The 17,673-nt window shown below is 37.4% G+C and overlaps 1 protein-coding gene across 1 annotated transcript in view; it reads left to right on the top strand.

The window, feature by feature from the left end:
* The window catches only part of PRSS12 (serine protease 12), a 39,521-nt gene that overhangs the window by 13,088 nt on the left and 8,760 nt on the right, over positions 1–17,673 (top strand). Inside the window, exons 5-11 of the mRNA XM_069854963.1 lie at positions 2,945–3,123; positions 3,782–3,923; positions 4,906–5,102; positions 8,178–8,319; positions 13,647–13,852; positions 14,504–14,582; positions 16,465–16,587. Of these exons, the coding sequence (XP_069711064.1) occupies positions 2,945–3,123; positions 3,782–3,923; positions 4,906–5,102; positions 8,178–8,319; positions 13,647–13,852; positions 14,504–14,582; positions 16,465–16,587 (1,068 nt within the window). The remainder of the gene's footprint in view (positions 1–2,944; positions 3,124–3,781; positions 3,924–4,905; positions 5,103–8,177; positions 8,320–13,646; positions 13,853–14,503; positions 14,583–16,464; positions 16,588–17,673) is intronic.

The raw sequence follows: 17,673 nt of genomic DNA, 5'->3' as shown, positions 1-17,673 counted from the left end.
GGTGATAAGTCTTTTTGAAATATGTCTAGAGATTTACAGTTTCTCAAGTAATCAAGAAGTCTTGACAAAAATGCTCATTACTGTAAAGTGAAATTTTACCAACAGTGGCAGCAGACCAGTTATGAAGTAAAAATAATCTAAATTTGCACACAGTTAATCTACCTGGAAACATGCCACAAATGGTAAAAGTAAAGCTTCTGAGCTTCCAACTTTTCAGTAGCACTACTGTAGAAATTCAGAATATTAATCAACCATTAATAGGTAAAAAATAATGAAAATCTATTTTATTGCTTAGTTTCATAAATACTTTTTGGTTGGTACAAATTGCCCTTGTTGTAGTAATGGGATATGTTGTCTCTGCTTTACTGTAACTCCAGAGATACTTAGTAGATTGCAGTATAATTTGTTTTCAACATTCAGAGTAGTCAAGCATCATCACTTTGATTTCAGCCAGCTTCCTAATGAACAAGGATTTTTTTTTTCTAATACTGTCTATAACTTTATACTATCAGAATTTAAAAAAATGTGAGAAACGGAAGCTATGTTCAAGAATTTGCTTTTTGTGTAAAGTCTGTACATATGCAAATACTACTCAGTAAACTTAAATGAAGATAATTTATCTTATACACACATATGTTTCAAAGTGCAATAATCTTAAAAACTACCAGTAAACCAGGCTTTCTCTAACTCTCTAAGCTTATGACATACTTAAGGTAATATTAATAAAAATAGATGTCCTGAAAGTCCACATTTATTCAGTTCTACAAAAACAGCAAAAGTGCTGAGGACTCTCAAAGTCTTGGTACATCAGAAGGATACACTGGAAACCCAAGACATGTTCATTTATTTAGATGCTTATATATAAATGGGACACCTAGATTTGAAATAAGTATTACCCTTAGTGTCACTGTCTTATGGATTCTATTTTCTTAAGTTTACTCTATAGTCATTCACAATTTCAACCAGTTCATAAAGCAGCTCTCTATGAAATATAAAAGATGGAGGACTTGGCTTTTCTCCCCACTACCAGTATTGCAATATATAAGTGCTCAGTAAATTAATGCGCCATACAAAAATTCATGGTTACTTAAATGAAAGAATAGTAAGGGCAATCAGGAAATGTTTGCAAATCTCAGGGGAAAATACCATTTCCAATCTATTAAAATTCTTCTTGGCATTGCTAAAGGGAAAAAATTAGGGCAAGATATCTGTTAATACGTTATTTGGAATTAGGAAGGTCATTCAGAAGAACAGGTAATGTCTAATTAAAAATGTCTCTCAAAAATGAGGTACTATCTTCAGACTGAAGCTACGTGTTCTGCAAAAATGTTGCCTGCAGAGTGTTTGAGGATATTTTTAATTTGCTCACCTGCTTCTTTGAAGAAATTGCAGAGTATGCCTTCTCCCTACTGAGTAAATAAGACCTGCTTTCTGATATTTTCCACGTTCACCACCATTTGAAGAAGGCATCTTGTCATCAAAGAAACAGCCTGAAAATTAGCAGTGCATTTTCAAGATTAATGAGGTACATTATCTTGAAAATATTCAACCCAAATTTACTTGAGACAAAATGATAATGCAAAACACAGTATTAAATTTACCTTTCTTGTCTGTGCTTTTATTTACTAAGCACTCTCACCTACACAGTGTCTACCATGAATTTCCACATCCTTCCTTTTTGTAGAACGTTTTCCTAATGTTAATTTATTTTTTATAAACTTTTACTGTTATTATTTTTCCCATATCCCTTTATTGTCTATTGTCAGTGCCTTAAAAAATGAACTACTGCAACTTGTATTAAAAAAAATCACAGCAATGAACAACTCTGACATAGAGTCGCAAAAGCCAGTTAAGAGTTTGAGTGATTACATCCTGAAACAAAATGGTGAAGACCTGTCATGTTTTCCATCTAAGCTGGACATACCATTCCTGTTAGGTGCTATCTGACAATATATGGCTGGTAGTGGAAAACTCTCTTTAAAGCAAATTAGCATAGAGCCCTGCACCCAAACTGTTAATTAATTTAAACTAATACATTAGATAGGCAATTCACCATAGTAAAAATTTAGATAGACAAGTTGAAAAAGAAGACAGATATTGAGAACGCTCCTCTGAAAACTAGACTGGAAGCATGAACAGAGAAACTATTGAGTAGGAAGAAACCACACCATGAAAAGCATTTACATATGAAAGACATGGTATCTTAAATAGACTTGGAAAAATCCTGATAGATCATTGAGTTAAGCACTGCATAATTTCTGTAAAGCTGAAACAATGAGGTGTTTTCAATTCACTTAGTTTTTTGTGCTGAAAATCCTCTGTGCTGACATAAGGAGTATGACACACACAAGGCTAGTCATCGGTTTGCTTTCTGTTCTTTCTGTCACTGACTGTGGGTATGATGTTGCTAGGTCACTTAAGATCTCTTTGCCCTGGCTTTTATACGACTAGATGGGGAGCAATCACTTTTATCTGCCTCATCTGGGTATTTGAGGTTTGATTAATGTGCTTTGAGGACAACTGCTGAAAGTCACTGTAGAAATATATATCAGATTATTTTTAATACAAATAAACATGAAATGAAGATTGAAATTAGAATCCTCGTACCCAATCTCTTCTAGGAAAGTTATGCTTAAAAATCAAGAGATAGAAAAGGAGAACTTCATGGATCCAAAGCAATTTAAATAGGTATTCTAAATATGTTCAAATTGTGACAGCATACATTTAAGTGGCTCCATGGCCTCAGCTGAGAGGGAAGCAGACTATGGAACCACACAACATTCCATGACAGAATGCAGGTTGCAGTGCCAGTTACCAGTGCAGCAGTCATGCAGGCAATCCCAGCTGCTGTTGTAGAAGCTGGACGTGCAACCTTTTTAGCTCTGCCCAGAGAGTCCTAGACTCCTCAGCGTGCTTGTACTCACAGGGTGTTTCATTTCCACAGGGGTGTTGCCAAGGCATGGGGCCAGGCTTACTTTGGAGAAGGCTCAGGCCCTGTGCTGCTGGATGAAGTGCGGTGCACGGGAAACGAACTATCGATAGAACAGTGTCCAAAAAGCTCCTGGCGGGAGCACAACTGTGGCCACAAGGAAGATGCTGGTGTTTCCTGCACACCTCTCTCAGGTACTTCAATTATTATTAACCAGACAGGAAAACAGTGACAAATGCAGAGTTCAGACCTCTGGAAAGAGACTTTTTAAAGTTTGTAGACGCACAAACCCCCACATTAAAAAAGTGTTCTGGCAGTGTCAAGATGAACCAACTGTTGGCTATGGAAATTTTACAGGTACAGAATATCGTGTTCAACCAAAGCCGTGGTTCCTCAGTAATGTGCTAAATGCCACTAACTATGTTGAGCATGCCTTAATTGTGTATCAATCATGTCTATCAATGGCAGTAAGCTTGTCAGCATAAAAGCATGGGGAGATAACGGAATACACAAAGAAAAAGATAAGGTTTATAGACAGTGAAATCATGTAATTAGAGCCCGCTCCTGCAGACTTGGCATGCAGTAAAGGCTCGGGGGATCAGTTATCTTGTGCTGTTTCTCTTGCACTTAAGCAACTGCATTATGCAACACTTCACAGCTGACCGGGTGCGTTATGGCACTTCTTTCCCCTTCTCATTAAATGACACCTACCGATCAGCACTAGATTTAGTAGCCTAATATTCTGATCAGATGCAGTAAGTGTAATGTTATTAATTTTGTTTTCAGACCAATAATTGGACCTAAGAAAAACTGATTCTTGTTTTTGTTTTTCCTTACTTGTTAATGACACAGATGGTGCATTAAGACTAACAAGTGGGAAAGGCAGTCATGAGGGACGCCTGGAGGTCTATTATACTGGGCAGTGGGGCACAGTCTGCGATGATGGGTGGACAGAGCTGAATACACAGGTGGTTTGCCGGCAGCTGGGATTTAAGTAAGATTACTTGATATTGGATATCTGACTCTTTGACTTGAAAATGATGACAAACATTTACACGAACCCTACATTATTCAAGAGTCCATTTTTTTAATATCAGCTGACTGCTTCACAGAAACTATTGAGTTAAAGTTCATTAAAGCCCGCCTCCCTCCGTCTCAAAGAGATATTTATGAACTCAGTTTAGGTAGAAGAAAACGCTTCAACTGGGGTTGTGATTCAGCAGCTTTATTCACTGAGTTCCTTCCAGTAACCATTTTTTAGCTGACTGATATCAATGCATACGCTATAGAGAAAATCTGATTGCCTGTGTTCTATTTTGCTTATGAAAGTTTGATTCTTCAAAAATCTTTGCTTTTTGAACAGTTATTAAAAATCAGAGACATTTTCAAGGTATAAGTCCTTCTGGGTTCTAGCTCAGAAAACCCCACAATCTGGGCCTGGAACACTGTTATGTATTGAAAAGTGTATTTCAGAAAAAAAATCCCATTAGAGTTTCACGCATTCACTCTTTACTACTTTTCCTACTGACTGTGTCTACAAAGATAAACTCTCACTAGGTGATTTTTGCCTTGCCTTCAGATTATAAAAGCTCACATCCAAAACAGAATTTTGTCTCATTTAATTTCTCCAGATTGTGACATTTAAATGTATCTATAATGCTAAGAACATGCTCTAAGTCTCAAAGTCAGTGAGCCATATGCTTGGTTGAAAGGAGGCTTTAATCAAAGTTATTACATTCTCAAGTTTGTATTAGTGTAACAGCAATTCCTTAAAAAAACATTAAGAAAGCAGAAGCATATGATGCTTTCATTGAATTTAATGCTAACTGAGCCTGCTCTGTCGTGGTTAACACTGTTCACTTGAGAAATCTATACTTCTTCAGAAATAATTTATTTCCTTTCTTGTCCTTAAGTATCCCATTGTGCTTTCGTCTCTGTGGACCAGAACGTGATGTGTACATATATGTGTTATGCAGGTATGGAAAAAGTGCACCTGAGAGGTACTCAGAAAGAAGCTCTGGGCCCATCTGGTTGGATGATGTCCGCTGCTCTGGAAAGGAGACAAACCTTCTGCAATGCTCAAGGAGAGAATGGGGAAAACATGACTGCAGCCATCAGGAGGATGTCAGACTCATTTGCTATCCAGATAATGACAGCCATAAACTCTCCCTTGGTAAGGTGTCTCTTTGGTAAAGTCACAATATGAGTATTGCAGTGGGTGCAGATCCAAGCAAATGATGCTCCACATCTTACTATTTGGCAGTTGTGTGCAGAGAAGGAACAGAAAGGGAAAAAGCTCTCTTTTCTCCTGAAAATCACAGGAATTAATCAAACTTCATTTAAAGGAACATAAACAGCTAGAACATTAAGGATCGGCACTAACAAAGTCAGATTCCAGAGATCTTTGTTCTCTCAGTCCTCACCAGATTTTAGACGTATTCAGGACTTCCTAATGGTATACTGAACTTCACTCGGCACTCTCCAAGTTCTAAGTACCTGTCTCATGTTATCAAATGTTGGAGATGTACCTGAGCACTAAGGAATATAAATCAATAGTTTATCCTCCTATGGCCTTACAATCAGACAGTCAGAAAAAAGAGATATGAAGAAAGAGGGGAAGTTCAGAGATGGGAAAAAGGAAGAGTGAGAAGCATAAAATTATTTCTGTATTACTGTTGTCCATCACTTATATTGTGCCTGGGTAAAGGGACCCACTTGCTGGCCAGGACAGAATGATACTACAAACACAGATCAAAGAGCCAGTTCCAGCATCAAAAGGCCTACAAACTGGTATTTTAAAAAAAAAAGAATAAAAAGACAGATAAGAAAAGGAATTAGAGAAAAATATCAATTACATAGTGGAGTTGTAGAACAAAATATATACAAAGAAATTCCAAAGATTCCTAAATCCACATGTAGATAATTAAACAAGAATTCTGGCTATCACATATACACAGAAAAAATTACTGGGGAACAATAGATGGTTCAGCAGTTCTGAAGAGGAGTTTAATTTAAAAAATGTGTGCTACATACAAAGTTTGTAGTTTGTCATTAGGTAGCCTCTTACAAAATTGTTGCTGATATTCTTTGGTTTACCCAAGTATATTCTAGTCAACTTTGAAATTAGAATTATAACTAGTGGAGTTAGATTCACTGCCGCTTCTGAAATGTCATGGGTGTGCATGCCTAGGTGCCTGAAGTTCTCTGGAAATTATAGACCGAAGGTCTATCTTGCAAACTAAAACATGGATTTACTGCCCGACATTGCTACCTGTTATAACAACAATCAGTACTTCCACATGTACTTCTAGTCTCTCCCTTTTGATAGTCGTCTTCTTTATAGCCATTTGACCTTTCACAATCCAATGAATGTTTTATGTTTTAGTACAGTTCCGTTATGCATAGATGATGTCAAATCATATTTGGTAGTAAGAATTTTCTCAGACCAAAAATAACAGGAATTCAGATCATGACTGCTGTCTTTACTAATGCAAACCATCTGTGCTGCTTTGCTCAAATTCCTATAAAATATAATCTTAGGAGGTCTGGTTCAGCTAAATGCATCCATATGGTAACATTCCCACATCCCCCACTACCAGAATGTTATATTAATTTTGTGTTCACATTTTCTAAAACACGAGAAGATGAGATAACAATAAAATAGTTAAACCGTACCATTAATATCCCATGCCTCTAGCTGGCTAATGTAATTTTCACCTAATTCATATTCTTTCAGAATAACACATTATTTCAACAAGAAAATGAAGGCAGCATATCTGACATTTCCTACAAGATTTCAGATTGGAAAGTGGACAAAGAATCTATTGTTACCATTTACTTCCCAGCATTTGAAAAAGCCTTTTTTTCCTCCCTGTACAGATGAATGCAGTGGAAAAATACAAGAAATTAGTATATGGTATGACTTGAGGAAATATAGTTATTAAGAAACACTGCAGATGAGATAGCATGCACTACGATAACTACAAGAACATTTGTTTAGCATGTAAGGTCGTAACAATGCAGAGAAACAGAAAATTGGTGAAGTTAATTCATGGAACTGTAACTGTCCACGTAGTATGAACTCTAATGAACAATATGCTTTAGCTGACATTTGAAGCAAACAGACGTCAATTTTGTTTTCAAATATTTCCTCTTCTACTTAATTAATTAAGCCAGATTTAACTAGCTCTGATCCAAAGTAAGGTTTGGTATACAAAAGTTATTCATACCCTAAACTAGTCTGAATTAAATATCAAATGCAAACGTCTCTGCTTTATTTATTTAAATACTGCTTTATTTAAGAGCATAATTAAGTAATTTCTCATCCTTATAGATGAAGAAAAGATTAGAAACAGGTTAGAAGCATGAGGAACAGTCTTTCCCATTATTTTAGATAGAAACTCTCATTAGTGTATTAAGGATTGTAAAGTATGACATACTAAAAGATTTAGAAGGTGATCTCATTTAAACATTATAGAGGCCTCAGAGGAATTCTTAACTGTTTGAAGGCTACTTGCATTGCTTGTATGATATAAAAGAGTTTTAACGTAAGTGACAATCAAATCTGTACTTTGCCTAATGATTCAGAATTAACTACAGGCCAAGCACTGAATGAACCATGATTATTTAAGTCTGACTAATCCATACAAGTGAGATTTTGTATTATGAACATATCTGAATAAGCAACTAACTTAAATTGCTCAAAAAAGAATCACGCATTAGTCTAGAATAACATGCTGTAGAACATTGTGCTGTCACACAAAATACGCTACAGAACAGCATGTGTAACAATAAGGAATAGTTAAGTTCAACACAACGGTACACTTTTTTTCCAAAATAGTGGTTAAGAGGAGCCATAGCAGCCAGTTTGAGAATGGATTCATGAACTGAGATATAGTTAAATTGAGCCATAAAGTTTCTGCGAGGAAAACATGTCTACCTTGTCTGGGTGTCCTATAAAAGATATTGGGGATCTTCTCTGTCTGCAAGGGAAAATTGTCGTGTGCCTGCTGAGGTCAAATTCAAAGCTATGTCACCCATGAAGGAATCAGATGAACAGTAGTATGTCATATTTGTCTTGTAATTTGTACAGACTGCTTCCTTTTGCCAGCCAGGAAAAACATGACTTCCTTAACAGCTGATATTAGGCTCGTTGAACATAAATATCAGTTGATCCTAATGATGAAAATGATTAAAATACCCATTCTTGCTTCGTTGTTGTGAATTGACAGCAGTAATTTATTCCCAGGCCCTCCCATCAGGCTGATGGATGGTGAAAGTAAGAAGGAAGGACGTGTAGAGATTTTTATCAATGGCCAGTGGGGCACGATTTGTGATGATGGATGGTCTGATAAGGATGCAGCTGTAGTCTGTCGACAGCTTGGTTACAAGTAAGAAAACTCCTTAAGCTGTTTCTCAAGTTATCTGTTTGCTGTATCTAAAAATGTTAAGTTTCTGCAACTGCCTACCACCAACATTGTCTGATAACATAATACGTGTCTTTTGAAACTGGTCTGCTTGGCATTCCTTAGAACAGTGTATTTATACTATTCGTATGAGAAGTAGGAGGCTATGTTTTCAAAACTGAGTCTTGATTAACTAGTATAATTGAGAAAAGGAATTTTAATATCCAAAGGCACATCACAGTCCGAGAAGCAACTGAAATACAAGTTGAAGCTAGTCATTAATTATTTCTTTATAAGTTAAACATTCCAAATTGCTAAGCTATCGACTAAACACTATATTTGTCACTTGTGGTGCTATATGTCTATATGGTAGAAACATATTACACCAATCTTTTATTTAATTTTTTTTATGCTTGGTTGCACTAATTTGATGTAGTGTATCTGCTTTGTCCTCTTTGCCACTCAAACTGTCCTACTTTACTTCTTTCATCTCCAGCTTTCAGATTTCTGAACATTTTTTAAAAGTTAGACTGAAATTTTTATTTTGGAAAAAACGAAGGAAAATAATATTAGCTTCTAGAATAATAGCACAGATGATTACATATGTAATTGTGAACTATGTAGATAAACCTGCAATGTCTGTGTGTCACTTTTGAACAAAGTGGCTTAATCAGGCTTAGAGCATTCTTATGCAATTTTTTTACTGGATACCTGAGAACAGTAAAGGTATAACATACAGGGCAGATGTACAAATAGCAGAATTAATATGAGTTGAAAAATATTCAGAACACTAGTGAAATGTCTTCTCTAAGTGCATCTGTAAAGAAATCCGAGCCTAAGGAACAGGAACTGTGTTATCTGTTTGCTGTATCTAACACGGTAAAGTTTGTACCACGAAATATCATCAAATTCTGTCTGAACACACACTGTAAGCCTTTTAAAAATTGTTTAGTACTCATTTAGTAAAGCATACTTACAAAAAGTTGTAGACTATGGCTTCAAAACTACAAAACTTGACTTGCATTATTTCCCACTGAATCATTCATTTAGTCTGCCTCATCCTCAGCCTTTCTGACCTTTTATATGTCTCCTTCAGATGATCAAACTCAACCACTTATCCCCGCCTTCTGTTTTTAAATCTCTGCAGGAACAGACAATTGGCTGGATTCTCAATTCGCGTCATGTCAGGATGGGGGTTTAAGATTATAGGATAGAAGAGAGCATGTTTCCTGAAGGAGTAGGAATAGACACATTGTAGAAATCTAAAATTAGGTTCCAGAAATTGGTAGAGCTTGCTGGAATTGCTGGCCTGTGGTGACCCTGTGTCTAGACAGTTGCATTCCACAAACCTGACTATGCCGTTACGTGCACTGATGAGATGGAAATGCTTCTGAGCCTAGGAGTTCATGCAGGAGTTTCTGCTGAAGTTGAGATTATAGCCAGTGGTGCCTTGACTTTTCCAAAGCAAAGCTGGGGCTTCTGGGCTCGTGCACTTGAGCTTGAAGTCTGATGAATGCAGTTTCTTTGGAAATAAACGAATTATGACCTTTTCCTGGGAAGAATTAGAAAAGCACCTAATACTGAAGTTGACATCAGTTTTCATTAAGACCGATCACAGAACTAAACGGGATCATTCAACTCCCTTTAAAATGCTACATTTAATTCTCAAGTCTTTCTTACTGGGGAATTGTATTCCTTGGTGAAAAAAAAATAAATCACACAAATGAAAGAAAAGATTGCCTTAAAATGGAAGGCTTGTGGAAGCAAAGAGTAAACACTGAGGAAAATGGACTGGGTTTTCTCTGCATGTCATATTCATACTGTCAGTGCTTATCTGTACGTTTATTTTATGAAATCCTGCTTTGGAACATTCTCAGCCATTTATTAGTGCTTATTCTGAGAATGAAAAAAGAAAATCCCTGAGCTGGCAAAATCCAAAAGTTCAAAGCAATACTAGTTTAAAAGATGTGTCATTAAGCCAGTTTATCAAATCCATGATTAGTATTAGAAAAACATGATATAAAGAACTAATTGGCTAAAACCAGTCATGAAAATATAATTAATAGCACTCTAGTCAAAGTATATTTGTAGCACGATAAACACTAAGAGAAGACACAACTTTTCTGAAGTACTATCTACTATGTGATAGGGCTTAACTTACGGAAGTATTTTGATAGAATGAGTAATGGGTAAAAGATGGTTTTACAAGGTCTTGCATTTTATTGAATTAAGTGGCCTGTTGGCCCCCTTTGATTTAGACAGGCTTGTAAGAATGCACATATACACCATCCCCACACCCCCCACCCCAGATGAACAAATGGCCTGCCATTCATGTTCCAATAATGATCTGCTACTGGGGAAAAAAAAGTAAGTGCTAGGATAGTTGGCCATCTAAACTAATTAACTGGATTTCCTCATGAACAGTATTATGACTAATGGTGATACTGAATCTGAGGAGCTCAGCATGGGACGGCGTATGGCCCTGTGTCTGAGAAAAGCTAGGGGACAGGACCTAAAGCTGCCCTTATCTCTACGGACAGAGCTGAACAAGCAAAAATGTTTCTCTGATGGTCATCTGTGCACAAATACCTGGCTTGCAAAGCAGCAGTTAAGAGACACATACACCTTTGTTAAGGGTGGCCTAAAAGCACATTCCAGCACGTAACAAAACACATAAGACTTATTACTTCTACTTTTAGAGATCTCGCAGTTATATGAAATAATACTCTATTGAGCTGCACTCCTTGCTCTAGAACATTATGGTTTTTGTATTTCTTGCCTGGTAGCTGTTCTATTTAAATGGTAGGTTGGTTTTTTTTTTTTTAAGAGTGGGTATGGACACACCTTTCATACCAATTACCAGGAAACTGAGAGATTACCGATGCACAGTGAGAGATAAGATAGCTTTCATGGAAAGTTATGAAGAGTCTCTGCAGTCCAAGTCCCATGATTCAGTTCATGACAATTCATGACTGCAATCCATATGCACCAAGTTCCCTCCCTCATCTTTGTCTCCTAGAATACTTAACATATGTGACCTCACAGATGTCACAGTATTCTTTGAGATCTATCCATTAAGCCAGCAGAGGCAGTACCCTTATTAAGCAGATAGTAAGAGTTTGCAGAGATAATTCTATACTAAACTGCAATAAATATGTCTCTGGGAAAGGCTAAGACTACTGTGGTGATTCACAACAAAGCTTTTCTCAATATCCTGAGGAATTTTAGAGCAATGCCCTAAAGCAAAAACTTTGGGGTTTGACATAGAGATACCAAAAGGTAAGAATTTGCAACGAGTGCCGATGCTATCTCAGTATTTCATAATAGCATACACGGACTTGTCAGCTGCCTACAGGTATCAGAGGCTTGGACATTTTTTTTAGTTATCTCTAATGAGAGCATCATTCACAAAAGAAAAATATTTGGAGCAAGAAGAGTCACATTGCTTGTGACTGACAAATTAAATCTAACTAAACTCATTAGGCAAAGATTGTCAGTCAAGGCTTTGGATTAGCTGGTAAATACACGCTAGCCATGGAAATTAAAAATATGTAAGGACAGTTGACCTTGTGGTTTCATCTCTGTCAAATGTCTTGCATACTTTTTTTTCCTGGCTTTTTACAATTCATGCATTCTAACCAGTATTCCCTACTTGGAAAACCTGCCAGCCATCCTTTCAGTACATAGTAAAAAAATCCGAGCAGGCAAGGGGTTTTGTGTGTAAGTTTGCAAATGGAGGAAGCTTGTTTATATCACTTTCACATTTCAATTATATGGATATAAGCAAGTGAGGGGCTGTATTCTTTGTTTGACACAGCTGCACTTATAGTATGATGAAGCTTTGAAAATGGTATGACAAATCAAAATTCCTCCCAACAGAGAATCTCTAATGATGAAGAGACGTAAACTTTTTTTATGCCATTCATTCTCACCTATCTTCAACACTGCCGGTATCAAGAGGGATAAAAAGAGATGTAAAGGGAAATACTTTCTTGTCTAATACATTTTAATTGTTAAACTCTCTTCCTCTACTCCAGCATTTCATTGTACCTGCAGTTACCGCCTTGTATACACAGAAGTACTGTCCTGTACAATATGCAAATATAGCATATCCTTTAAAATGGAAACCTACAATATAGTGAAACATTTTAGTTATCTAGAATTCTCTGTATTATTATCACAATAAAATAGCAGTAAATTGTTCTTAACTGATACATAAACTTGTAGTTCAGACGCACCTAGAGGCAGCTGTGGCTTCCCCCCTCCACTCTCCAAGTTCTCTGCAGAGCCGGCTGGGTGGTCTCCCGCTCATAATTCTTTCTGGCTCTTAAACCCTATACAACAAAACATCTATTGATATATTAAGCAGCATTATCCTAAGTAATTAAAAGTAATACTCTATCAGAAAAGTTACCGAATGAGATGTTTACATGCACAATTCATGTTGGTTTTTTATTGTGTTTGTGCATCCACTCTCTCATTTGGGAAACGAGTTCATCATTCAAAGGAGACGATTCACACAGCTAACACTGCTCATTGGTGCAGCTGTGTGGCACTACAGACCAGGTGTAAGGATCGGCACTTCAAACCCTAACAAAATGTCCTATGTCCGACGTTTAAATACTTAGGTTTGATACCTACACAAGCATAGGATCACCACACTGACCTTCACTGTAAAGTGCCTTGAGGCCCATGTATGAAAATGCTACACCAGCACCAAGCACTGGGTTCTTCCCAGGAAAAGGTGGGTGCTGAGGCTGAACTGGGTTCAGTCTTTCTTCAGTCACATTACAGTTTTAGAGCTCAGCTGTGGGGTGCACTTTAAAAATGGCACGAAAACAAAATACGTTAATGACTATTAATGAACAACGTATCTGTAAATCATAGCCACTACTATACTGCAAGCATACTGTATTTAACTGTCCCATCTTTCTGAGGGAATCGGACCAGAACAAATTGTTTTTAGCATTCACAGATGCTGATTTTATATGAGGATTAAAGAGATGATGAAAAAACAGCTTTCACATATTTTGTTTAATAATCGTCGTGCTGTTACAATGTAAAATAGTTCATATAGTGCCTTCTAACTAGATACATAAAAGCACTTTTTAAACAGTAATGAAGTGTAGCAATGTTGTTACACTTATTTTTTGTTTCTTACACGAGTAAGAAGGCAATGGGAAGAAAAGTTGTCATCAAGTGCAACAGCGACAGGACTTGGAATAAAACCTCCCTCAAAAATATCACAGTTCAGTAAAATGTAGAATAACACCTCAAAATGTTTAATTAAAAAATATCTGCTCTGTTTCCAGAGGTCCAGCTAGAGCAAGGACAATGGCATATTTTGGGGAGGGCAAAGGCCCAATCCACGTGGATAACGTGAAATGTACAGGAAATGAGAGATCCGTGGCAGACTGCATTAAGCAGGACATTGGGAGGCACAACTGCCGGCACAGCGAGGATGCAGGGGTGATCTGTGACCACCTAAGCAAGAAGGCCCCCGGGAACAGCAATAAAGGTGAAGCCCTGCTCTGAGTGGCAGACCAACCAGTTCGGATGGGGAACAGTCACGGTAGGAAGAGACGTACGCAAACAATACCACCTCACAGAGGAAAGAGTTATATGGAAAAATTACAGAAACAAAAGTTTACGCTGTGTCATCTTACTGCTGTGCCACCAGCACAAAGGAATCATAAAGACTGTTCATATAATACAGGGTAGTGGTCTACTGTGATTTACAGCAGCCATGCTTCTTAAGTTGTACGAGGGACATGAAAATGCAAAAACCTAGAGAGCTACTTTCAGCTCCTCAAAGTATAGCTGAGGACTGAGACCTATGTGTACGTCAAGCTCTGCTACCACTTACATGAAGGAAGGAAGGGAGAATCCTATAAAAAAAATCCAACACTTGAGAATTAGAGCACAGATGTGTAAATTGCTCTGCAGTCATAGTCAAAAGTTGTCACCTAAAAAGAATTTCTAAGTCTGAAAGAGAAGTCAGTGCATTTTCCCCAAGCAAAATTTGGTTGTTAAAAACTACCAGGATAACTACAGAATAACTTTAGCCTTTGTGGTTTGTTTTTTTTTTTTTTTTTGTTAACTCTCATTGAAGATCTGACTGCTTTTCATTTTGAGTTTAATGCTGTCTACATCTCCCTTTCTGGTTTAGATTCACTTGCTTCGGTTTGTGGTCTGAGGTTACTACATCGTCGACAAAAGCGAATAATTGGAGGGAAAAATTCTTTACGGTAAATATTTGGTAAAGATAAGTAATTTTGAACATAAAGCTTCTAAGACATGTATTTGCCATAGCAGCTTACCTAATTTATGGTTTTACTGTAGGTTTGTTCTTTGCTTTTATTTTGCCTTGTCATGAGGTAGAAGCAGAAATATACTCAAAGCAAATTTGGTAGGAAATTAAAAATACTTGCAGCATAAGCTAAGAATCTGTAGATGCTTATGGGTTTAAGTCCTTTACTGGGTTAAATTTCTTACTTTCAAAATAGCCATTTTACTTTTTTTTTCAAATCATATCTTGATATCAGGATGTGAGCTCTACAAAGAGAGCTATGAATACGGTACAAGGTTTTAAATGCTACCTACACCAAAAAAGGCCTGGGTACAATTCACTGCCTATGACTTGATTTTCCTCCGCAAAATAAGCCTTGATAATGACACAGCTATAAAGCCTGGCTTTTTGTTATTACTTTGTTCTTAGCTTTTAATGACGTTTACACTTAGTATAAACAGATTAACTGTATACTACTATTACTACTAAATGTCATGATAGGAAATATAGGCTTTATTTCCTTAACAGCTGTGAGTTACCCTAAAATAGATATATATTCACAGAATCTTAAAATAGGGATTGTAAAAAAAAACCACTTAAAGTATCATTACATGCCATTGTGCAACCTATTTTGAAGTAAATGCACAGCATCAATCAATCTGTTTCAAAGAAGACTGCCTAAGGGGAGGAGCTTCAAAGAACAGTTACAAGAGGGAGCCCAGCAAAACATTTAAATGCAGCCTGAAAGAGCAAACTAGGATTACTTAACTTAGTAAAGAGACAAATGAGAATAGTAAATAATGCATTGCACAAAAAAAAGAATGAGAATGGTTGTCTCAGAATATGTGTACAAAGGCCACTGGATGAAATTAAACTGACAAATAATGGATTGCACAATTAAGTCAGAGCAAGAAACTTGACTGCATAATAAACAAACACAGGGACATTAGATGTAGCAAAAAGGTGAGAGAAATCAAATGTTGCACTTAGAAATGCTTCAAAATCCAGAAAAGAAATATATGAACAATATCAGAAAAGGAATTATTGTCACAAGAAGTCATTAAATTCCTCCACCTTACTTTAAGGATGCTGGACTAGATTATCCTAGGTAGCTCTTGTACTCTAGTGCAACTATTGAAATTGACACCTCAGCCTACTTGTTACTTATTCCTGAGTGTGGCTCTTGTTTACAGGTGCATCTTGCTCCCTCTCCTTTCTTTCTGATTCCCTATCTTGCTAACCTATTAAACTGGCAAAAAATAATCCAGCCTGTTTTCATAGGCCTGCAAATATGTATCCCAGATCTACTATACAGAACAGATGAACACAGGCTGAGAAAAGGTGCTATTCTATTACCTGTGGTTTCTACAGTTGCTTTAGACATCTTGGTTTGCCAGCTTCCCTTTTCAGGCAGCTCCAAGCTTAAAATGATGCTAACAGGAAAGGATGCTGGGTTAAGCTTTCCAAAAAATTCCCCTCTTTTCCCTCTCCAGTTGATTTCTGCTTTGTTGACGTGAATGGCATTCAGTGAGGAAGCCACATGATGTACTTTTGGCACAATAAATGCCATCTGAGAAGGGAAAATAAAAATAATTGACAGTGGGAGGAAGCTCTCAGTGTTGGATGCCCAAACAAACCATAAAGTAATCCTGACCATTGTTAAATAGAATCTGAATGCTGCACGAATATAAAGGTATTCTTAATTCTGACTCAATAAATAACACAGTTTCTAAGCTATGCCAGACAAAGAAATGAAATAGGATTTGCATTCAAGGCAACTGATAAGCTACTGTACTCCACCATTGCTGTACCCTGAACACAACGTCTGTTGTCCTCCGTAGGGGTGGCTGGCCATGGCAAGTTGCGCTCAGACTGAAATCGTCCCATGGTGATGGAAGACTCTTGTGTGGTGCTACTCTCATCAGCAGCTGCTGGGTCCTCACTGCTGCACACTGTTTTAAAAGGTAGGACTCACTTCAACAATCTATTTTGTTGATCCAGGTACAGGCAAAAGCATTCTAGTTGAACCCCACTGAAAACTGTTCCAAGGAGTTGGTCTTTGGTTTAGAAAAACCCAACCAACCTCCTTTCTCCTCAGATGAAAGCAAACAACCAACCCTAACACACAGAAATTATTCTGGGTGTCATCATTCACAAGATTTATATTCACAACTTCGGCATTTCCATGAAAAAAACCACAGACAATAATTCTGACATTTTAACATAGCTTTCTATTCCAACAAAACTGCAGCTTGTGGCCTTCAGGTTATAGTGATGACAGCTGAGCACGTTTCAAATGTGAGGACTGTAATATTTCAGATTATTTTTTGGTAATGATCGATACTGGCCATGGTAGACATTTTTACTGTGATACTGCAGTGACTAGATGAATGAGTCCCTCCCAACCCCATTTTAGACTAAAGCACTTCTAGGTTATTTTGCTGAGCGTCATAGGAAAGTAAAGCTGAACCCTGCATGCTTGTGAGAATGAGCTGGTTTGCTTAATCTTCACAAATAAGCTGGAGCAACTGCCTTGCTCTATTAGCTCACAGTACAGAAAGACTTGCCTTTTGCAGCCATCTAAACCAAGATCCCACTGCCTTTAAAGAAATAATGGTCTAAGGGGTTATACTGGTATCATTCTCTGACACTGGCACCTAATGGCTTGCTGATGTAGCTGGGGCTCCAAGTCGCTCCTGCCTGTGCTGGTAAAGCTGCCCATTTTGGTTACTTTGCAGAACACCCACGTGACAGGGCAGTGGTGTGGCCAGAGCAGCGTACACTGTCATATTCTAGACTGGTGCAGCTGCTTGAGGGTATCTTACAGGCCATCTTAAACTCTTACTTGTGGTCTCAGGGACCAAAGCAGTCTTTTGCCACAGATGCTGCATTTAAAACTGTGCGACCTAGATCCAGCAGCCTGTGGATGCACTACTGTTGACTGTAAAAGTGAGAGGGCACCTTTAGCTTTAAGCTGAAATTGGATAAATGGGGCTGAACTTCTTAATGATCTCAGAGTGAGTTTAAGGGGCTAGGTTTCCAAAGCTATA

The sequence above is a fragment of the Phaenicophaeus curvirostris genome, chromosome 4, assembly GCF_032191515.1.
Source record: "Phaenicophaeus curvirostris isolate KB17595 chromosome 4, BPBGC_Pcur_1.0, whole genome shotgun sequence".
NCBI lineage: Eukaryota > Metazoa > Chordata > Aves > Cuculiformes > Cuculidae > Phaenicophaeus > Phaenicophaeus curvirostris.
This window is presented reverse-complemented; position numbering and strand designations above follow the sequence as displayed.